Below are 9,629 nucleotides of genomic sequence, written 5' to 3'. Positions count from 1 at the left end.
GTCAATTCGGTCTCACTGTATTTCAGTGGGCGGCCTTTAAAAGTTAAAACTGCAAGCGTAATACACACAAATAACATAATACTGTGTCACATTTATTTAACGTAGGGCAGTTGTGCTATATCCTAGGGGAGGGCATAATTATTAATTAATAGGCATTAAAGGCCAGAGGAAATTTTGCGCCCCTTCACACCTGTGCCCAGGAGTGACTGCTCCCACTTGCATAGCCACTGCATCCTCCATGTGCAAAATTTGATAAGGCTTAGCAACCTACAGCAAGCAGCAAACGAATACAAAGGTTGGAACTAGAAGAGATAATTGTTTGCTTTACTTCTATATTTACTATTCTATTTTTTAAGAAGAATAAGTTTAAGAAGATTATTTGTAAATAATAATGATCTATATACATATATATAATGTCATATAAGGTCATTTTATAGAGACTAAAGGTCAGTTTTATATTATGGATAAGGTAACATGAGTGCACATGCCCTGCATCATTGTAACTTCTGTATTTTTAGTCAGGCACTGCTGAAAGGTGAATATAATAAAAATAATAAATATATATAAATGTATAATGTCATGAGATTTAAGCTATTTAGTCTAAAAATGTATATTTTCTTGTTATAATTTGTCGTCATTCTGGAACAAAAAAAGGCATAATTTATAATTATTTCCTAATATTTTATAGTGGTTACGAGATCAATCGACCCATACAGATATTCGTTGGTGAGTATAACACATAAAATATAAAGTTTCTTTCTTAAGAAAGGTTTGATAACTATCTGGACATTATAAGGATTTTGCATGTGAAATTTGAAAATGTTGTGATACATAAAAGTATTTTTAATCTTAAAATGAAAATTACTTTGCATGTTCAATAAACAACATGTGAAAAGAAAAAAGGCATGAGAAAAACAATGCTTTAGAAAAAATCAAAATTAAATATCTTATTTGTCAAAAACTACATACTTATAGGACCTTTCATCTGAAATTTAATGGAATTTTATCCACTAGTTTCATTTTTGTAAAGAACTTTCGTGGGAGTTGCATACCTACTTACTACATAAGTAGGTTGTGGTCAAAGGGTTAATATTACCATTGGACATTTTATGAAAAGGAGTTATTCTTCAAAGAAATATTTTATCAGATAAATAAATAAAGCTTACCGTCCAATCAGGATGGACTAGGACATCTGTCATTTCTAGGACAAGAGTGTATGGAGGCTGAAAGTATGGCTCTGTTAGTGGATCTGGCAGAAGTTTCTCACGTGATGGATCTTTAATCATCTGTCATAAGTACAATTAACTATTAAATCAAAATTTTATTCCTTTTTCACATAACTACAGGCTTCACTTTTAAAAATTTATATACATAAAAATCACATAAAAGAGGAAAAAAAGGACAGAAGGACATTAAAAATCCAGAAAAACACAATCATGAGATGCTTCATAATTTATATAACCACAAAATATAAACTACAATAAAATAACAGGGGTTGAAATGTGCTTGAAAGAATGAGGAAAGATAACATAGCATTACAAAGCTATTAAAATCAGACTTTTCCTTCTGAGAGTTACTGCAGGTAGAGGCATGAATCTCAGTCACAGTAAGATATTCTCAAAAAAAAAGGAAAATTCACTGTCAGTTAGTTCTTGTTAGCATTCCTTATCTGAGAGAATGCCTAAATGTAAAATCATCAAACAAACCTATTTATTTGTAACTCATTGTCACAAAAATCACCAAGGAAAATTCATAATGAGCATTTTCTAAAATGACTAAAACTTTCAAAACTGAGACATGAAAGAAACATACAGTGCTTGACAAATGTGATGCGAATATGTTCTAACATAGCATATCACCCAATTACTATTTGCACATTCTCAATTCTTGACTTTTCAATGGTACACATGAAAATTGTTCAAATATCTGACACATCAATGCATTAACATTTCTTGTGGATCACTCTTATAAAATTGTGCATCACTACTTCTTTTGATCACTTCATTGAAAATGGTATAAGTAGGAGGAGAACAGCTCAGTAATAGCTTTTGTGGATTAACTGGGTACTAATGGTAATTACAAGCCCAATCAAATAAAAACACTGACATCTAAGATTTCTTTTTCATACTATATGGTAGTGTAAGGATGTCCGACTGTTTTTTTTATTAATTTCTGAAAAAATGGAGTGGGAGTTCAGACCTTCTTAGATCTGAACCTGCTTATAAAACACTAAATACAATTAATAATTTGCAGTTTTTATGGGCATTTTTACAACTACTTCACCCCCTTGTAGATGGATTTTAACCAAATTTGGTATGGAGTTTCATTAGATCCATGGGGAGATACACACAAATTTTCAGTTTTGCATTTTGCAGTTTTTATGGTCATTTTTGCAACTACTTCACCCCCTGTAGATGGATCCTCACCAAATTTGGCATGAAGATTTATTGGATCCATGCAGAGATGCAGTTTCACATTTTGTGTTTTGTAGTTTTTATGGCCATTTTTGTGATTTTTACAATTACATATAAGGGAAGCAACTTTTCATGTACTAAGATAACCTTTCATTAATCATTAATTTATATAGCATACATCCAGGGAAGGGGTAATCCAGCTAATTTCAAATAAGCTATTAAATCAATCAACTCTGTTTCCCAGTGGTCCTATCTGGCTTCTTTCTGATGGTCTTTAGTACATCTACCAAATTCTTATTACTATCCATTTCATCCAATTTAGCTCACTCTTAGGGCCTCTCATATTGCTCAAATTACAACTGACTCTTTAAGTTTCTCCCTCTGATGTCCTGTTCATCACCGTTTTCTTTAATGGTTTATGGAATACTGAGAGAAAATCCCAGTTTCTGGTCCTCATTTCCTCAGCTTTTTAGTTCTCTACTGCTCTCGCCTAAACTATTTAAATTTTTCTTTTCTCAAGTTTTAAAATTATTTCTCTAAACATATTCAGGTTTCATTGCTTGTAAAAGTTAACATTTTCCTAAATTGAAAATGTGTTTCCAATAATACTTTGTTTGCCCATCTAAGCATTGGTCTGATTTTTCTCGCTTCCTCCAGTCTTTTATACCCCACTAAATTGCTCTTGGTGATATTTATCTTGAGATACTCTTCGCCTATGTCAGTTCACCCTCTATCCTGGTACTGTATATAAACACCTCATTCAGATAATGTTATCACAGGAAGGGTGGGAGAGTGAGTGGATGTAAGTATTATTGGAAATACATTTTTGATTTAGAAAAATGTTAACTTCCAAAACATACATACCTCCACTCCCACTTAAAGCTAGTATCCCACATTGATAAGGTTGATGGGCCTATGAGAGCATTATTCATACAGAAAGTGTCTGCATAGATCATGGGTGTGTCAACAGAAGATTGGCATCCTAGTTGGGGAACCACTAGGTATGCTCTTCGCTAAGAATTAAATTCCTGTATTGTGGGTGGAATTTTACACATGTTATCATTACTATAGACCAGCTCCAACCAGATAACTGAGGTTCCACTACTTGGGGTTGGAATTAAGGGGGTGATGGTTCCTATATCCCACATTTGTGTCTAGAGTAATTGGACCACAAACATTAGACATATATATATATATATATACTTATAAGTGGATCCCAACCTGTAGCCATAAAGTGATGCATTCCAAGCCACCGGAATTATGATAAGAAAGTAAGCAACACTGAAAAGGACAAACCTTCTCTTCCACCTGAAGAAGTCTGAAAGGCAACACCCCAGAATCGGAATGATGGGATCTTGTATGCCTTACTCAAGCAACGGAAACAGAACTTATACAGTCTGGATTTATGAACATCCATCTTCACTCTCCAACTGTGTGGGCAAAGCACTTTCACTTGCCCCAGAATTATGGAGAGGACATGGAACAACTTTGCTCATACAAGAACCCAGGATGGGACCACACCACATTCAAAATTATGAGCAGATAGTGAACCCCCTTCCATGAACAATGCACTGAACTAATAATGCTTAAAGAGAAGGGCCATGCACCCCTAAGCAGGTATGTTAGTGTCAAATCTGAACCGGTATTACGAGTAAGCTCCCACATAGGCTGGTGCCACTCCTACTGACACCTTGGAAAAAAAAACATCCAGGGACCCAGGTAAGAGGACCCTCAACTTCACCCTCTTCTCCAAGAGTGGAGGAAGTTCACTCTAACACTCTGGAGGAAAAGCCTCTGTCTACCACCCCAGTGACTGGAAACTGGGTGTGGTAAGGACTCCCAAGCTCCACTATTAGAATGGGGATAAGGCACATTAGGGAGTCCTGAGGAACAGTGCAATAGATGAACCAAGTTCCCTAAATTTGTAAAAGCAAATCGACCTTGATTTATTCTATTAAAAGATGGGCAGGATCCCCTTATGCTTTACTCATGATAGTCCATGAGTGGTGATCCAGCATAGAACAGTAATACCACCTGGTAGCTCCTAGGGGGTTTATGGAACACCTCATTTCTACAGAGCCTGTTGCGAACTGTATATTGAATAACTGGTTACTAGTGTGGAATTGGTTTGATAAAAGCACACCTGTCTGGGCAACACTCGCCACAGAGTGGGATCCTGTGAAAACAAGGTAAGGAACCCTGAAAAGAAGCAAAGAAAATATTCACCATTCTGTATAAGAAGAAATTGTCAAGATAGCTAAAGAGGGTATGCAAAAACCCTCAGATGAAAAGACTGACAGATCATGCAAATAATGTGTTTGTTTGTTTGAAGTTAGGCACAAAGTTACACAATGGGCTATCTGTGCTCTGCTCACCACGGGTTTCTGGCATTGTAAGCAAATAATGTGAGATAAAAGTATTGGGGAAGGTCCACATACCAGTCTGCACAATGACTTCCAGCAGGTAATTCAACTGGGCTGCTAAGAAGAGAAAGATATAACAAATCTGATTAGGCGTGACTTGCAGAAAATTTCTTGCCTTTAAAGAAAGCCCAGAATAAAAAGCTGGTGTCTAGCATTTTTAACAGCATTAGTGCAGACAAAAAAAAAACAATCAAGACCCTCACTGAACACAACCAAGATCAAAATCTGATTGGACATAGAAATGAGAAATAAGGATCAGATGAATTGGTGAACAGAACTGATCGCCTTTCCTGTCTGGCAATGTGTTGGTAAAGAAGACTGAGAACACAGAGAGAAGGATAAAGTGACCTGTGGACAAACAGCACAAGTCACTACAACTGGTGATGTCTGTAGATCAGCAGCAATGAAAAATAAGCTTTCAGGTAGAGGGGATACACGGCATATAAGAGTCAGGTCATAAAGGGGTGTTGAGAAAGATCATAACCGTAATATACCTGTTAGATAACAGGAATGCTCATTTGGGACCAAGGACTCAAAGCAACTTGAGAAATCTGGAGAGTACTTGGGATTCAAAAAATATGTAATTGTTATAATCGAATGGTAGTCGATAAAGCCACCTGAAACAAGGAAATTGTGGAAGATGCACAAATTTCTGCCAAAGAGCCAGTTCAAAAAGAGTTATGGTTGGCACTTCTAATCAAAATGGGTTCAACCTCCTTTCAATAAACCCTTGTCAATATGCATGTCATTTCAGTTGACAAAAGTTCATTTTGGACTAAGTAAAAAACTGGGACAGATACATGGCAACCTTAGAAATTAAACTCTGATGCCATGCGAAAGACTGCATAACCTTTATGCCTGAAGCTTGAGTTTCTGGATGACCAGATGTACCATATCATATCATGGCTGCTTCCACAGAGAGAGCCTAAAAAGAAGTGGAAGAGTTGGACACACCAAATGGAACTGTAGAAGCAGAAACCAGGGCATAGCAGCCAATCTGGCCCTATCAACAGGACCAGATAGTGGGTTAGAACAAATCATATTTAGTACCCTGGCTAACATATGAAGTGGAGAGAAGGCTTAGAGTTGTAATCCCATCCTGTTGTGACAGAATGCATCTATTGTCCGAAGATGAGTGATTGGAGACCAAATTGCCAGTACATGGATGATCCAATGTTGTCGGGAGAATCTGTTAGGATTGAGACAAGTAACTTGCTATCACAGGCATCACCCATGAAACATGGTAAGCTAGCTGGGTGACAGGATAGCAATGGTCCCAACAAAAAGTGTGGCATACTATCACATTATAACACCCCACAGATGAAAGGGTAAGCACGTTCAGATACAGGATTCAAATCCAAACCCATAGATTGTGAGTCAAGTGCCCTAACCACCAGACCCAACCTTTTATAGAGTGCCATTCAATATGGTATTATGTATATGATGTCAGAGTTATCAGTTATTCTTTACACTACAATGCTGATCTAGCAACAGTTTGTGGTAGCGACTGACATTGTCCATTCATAGACATATCCCGAGTACAAATACCTTTGTAACAAATTAGATTTTTGTACAACAAACTTGTACAGTTTACTAAACACTTGCCACATTTTGTTTAAATACAAGCAGTAAATTCAGAATTATAGTCTACTTTCCTTCTACAATATGATGTCAGACCAATAAACCAACCCTGTGCACACTCAGTTATGGATGGTATATTAAATTAGTTGCATCCAATACTAGGTTAATTTTTAGTTCTGATCAATTTAGATAAAATGCATTGATCAGAATTTAAAAATACATCCTAAGTAAGCTTTCTACAGTAAGATAAAATATACACATTTCACAATACCCGATTTCTCTCTGTCTTAAGGAAGTAAGCTTCTAACAGAAAGATACAGAAAAATAACTACTAGTTGTAATACCTGATTTTCCCCACCTTAAGGAAGTAAGCTTCTATAGCAAAATGTAGAAAATAAACATTTGTAACAGTACCTTATTTCTCTCTTGTCTTAAGGAAAGTAATTTCCTACTATAAAATAAACTACAAGTCATAGTACCTGATTTCTCTGTATCTTAACCCTAAGGCACCTGGCACCATTTTTAAATTCCTTTCTGCATATGGTACTGCATTACATTCAAAATGTAATTAAATCACTTTATTATCAATATATGTCAATGAAATTAACATTATAATACATGTTATAATTTTTTATGTTAATTAAATTTTAATTCTTTTGTTTCAAAGGAAACATTGAAAAGAAAATACTTAAACTGCAGCTTTCATGTCACATGATCCACATACTATGTGGTTATGAGCTGGGCGGATTACACCCAGCTCGTAATGAAATGGTTAATTAAAAACTTTGGGTACTGATTTATGAGGTTCTTGAGATAATGCAAATGAAATGTGAAAACTTTAAGAATAAAAATAGTATTTTTATACTTCATATAAAAATCACCCTGCAGGTGAATTATTCAGAGTCCGAGTGTAAATAATTACATAAAATATCAAATTTTTATGAGAAATAGTAAAAAAAGTATAAATTAAACATTTTAATTTTCTGAAACTACACATTTCTAGAAACTTTTTTTTGTCAAATTCCAAACAATCTCACCAACTAGTTTCATTTTTGTAATGAAATAGGACAAGAGCAACATTACCTTCTCTCTGATAGCAAATCTGAGTGCCATGGTGTTAAGAAAGTAAGTTTCTACAGTAAGATAGAGAAAAATAACAACTAGTCATAGTACCTGATATCCCCCCCCCCCATCTTTACAAATGTAAGTTTCTACAAGTAAGATATGCAAAATAAACACTTATCATAGTACCTGATTTCTGTGTGTTACATGAGTAAGGTTGCACAGCAAGATTTAAAAAATTATTATATCACATTCATTTTTTAGTATTTCATTTATTAATTTGCCTTTGGGAAATCTAGAAAGACAAATATTTAACTATTATGGTGATAGCCTGCAAAAACATATTTCAATACTGTATCAAAACTTAACTAACTACTGGTCCTATTTCTTTTTAGTGTAAAAGTTAAATGTTACTAACTCATACATTTAAATTTTGTGTAGAAGGCAATTCACCAATTGATATTAACAAGTCTACCACAGACACAAAAGAGCAAACTGAAAAGATAATGAAACAAAATATTTGGACATTTCAGTTAGAAGGTACTACAATTTGAAATTAACTGAGAACTACAATATTAATTTGTGTTATAAACCACTATCTAAGGACATACTAGAAAATAAAACTACATTAAACTAACTAAAAATCTCACTAATAAATTAACAATTCGCCTTCTCAAAATAATAGTAAAACTTGTAAGATCATTACCCAAGTGTACAGAGTGAGACACTGGCCTTCAACCAATTGACATTTGTCTTTCCTGATGCCCTTGGCCTCTGCATTTAGTTATATTTTAAAATCTTATTCCAACATGTTAACATACAACTAGTTTTACATAATATATTCACTCAAATATTTAAATTAATATCTAAAACCTAAAGTTATTATAATCACATAACAAAATGTAAACAAATACACAATAAAACCACTACCTACTATTTAATAACCATCATTGCATACCTTTGAACTCATACAAAATTCATCATCAGGAAGAACCTGATTATAAATGCCAACTATTTAACTCCTTGAAATAGAAATGACCAATAGAGACACCTATAATGTTAAAAGTATTTATGTAACACTATTTATTTTGTTTTGTTTTTTAATCCTTAACTGTAATTCATCATTAGCCTTGGCAATCATTTCAAAATAATATTGAGTTGGTGGTTCATCACATTCATTTAATGTATGTTGTTTAATACTTGACTGCTTTGACAATCTTAAACTCAATTTGCTCTTGAGTTCTAGATTCTAAAGTTTTCTCTGTAAAACTTATATACCAAGAATTACATCAAGGACATCTATATTAATAAACAAGCTTAAAATTTAATTTTTTTTTAAATTTTATCATTAACATTAACCCCCTCTATATGGGGCATGCTTATTTTGACCAACCTGCAACCACTACACTATACATACTGTAACCTTTAAGGTAGTAAGTGTATCTTTACAAAATTTGGCAAACTTTTAGTAAACATCACAAGTCTTTTCAAATAAGTATTTTTACTAAAGATTTATCTGTGAAGTGATGGAGTCAGAATCTGACACACATTCTAACAAGTCTTAGTGCAAAATGAATTTTTCATGTTAAGATTAGAAATAATTCTTTTTCATCTTACAGTTTTCAAGTTTCATTTGCATAACCTCTAGAACCTTCTAAATAATGTAAAAAGTTTTTTCCATTAAAAGTACATATTTTATCTGTTATTTTCTCTGCTCTAACACTATATGGACTTTGTCCATTTGACCAACCTTGAAACTACCACAAAAAAAGAAAATAACATAAAATAATTCTAAATTTGTTTTTCTTCTTCTTCCTATAATGACTTTAGACTGTAACATAAAATTACAATTATTTATCTTGAACAGCCTCAGACTTGTAACAGTTTTTTATTTAGTTTTATTGCTCTTTGGATCATGACTAACTACTAAATCTGCATAACAAAAGGAGAAATCACCCAGGGACCAATTGCTCAATATTGTATTATATAACGCATAAGCAGCTCACATGCATACTTCACTGAGAAATATTTAGTTACTTTTATAACAATAAATAAAAAATATACATTAAAATCAAGAAATTTATTATTTACAAGCAAATCTTGTACTTTCTTGCACTCAAAGTTAACTTTAGTTTTTGGAACTATTGTT

General features: G+C 33.8%; 1 protein-coding gene across 1 annotated transcript in view; it reads right to left on the bottom strand.

Moving 5' to 3' along the window:
* Positions 1-9,629, bottom strand: part of LOC106472529 (mitochondrial import inner membrane translocase subunit TIM50-like) — a 46,250-nt gene that overhangs the window by 23,037 nt on the left and 13,584 nt on the right. Inside the window, exon 5 of the mRNA XM_013933181.2 lies at positions 1,167-1,286. Coding sequence (XP_013788635.1) covers positions 1,167-1,286 — 120 coding nt within the window. The remainder of the gene's footprint in view (positions 1-1,166; positions 1,287-9,629) is intronic.

This window comes from Limulus polyphemus, unplaced genomic scaffold (genome assembly GCF_000517525.1).
Source record: "Limulus polyphemus unplaced genomic scaffold, Limulus_polyphemus-2.1.2 Scaffold5404, whole genome shotgun sequence".
Classification (NCBI taxonomy): Eukaryota; Metazoa; Arthropoda; class Merostomata; order Xiphosura; family Limulidae; genus Limulus; species Limulus polyphemus.
Note: the sequence above shows the minus strand (reverse complement) of the source record. Positions and strands in the feature narration are given on the sequence as shown.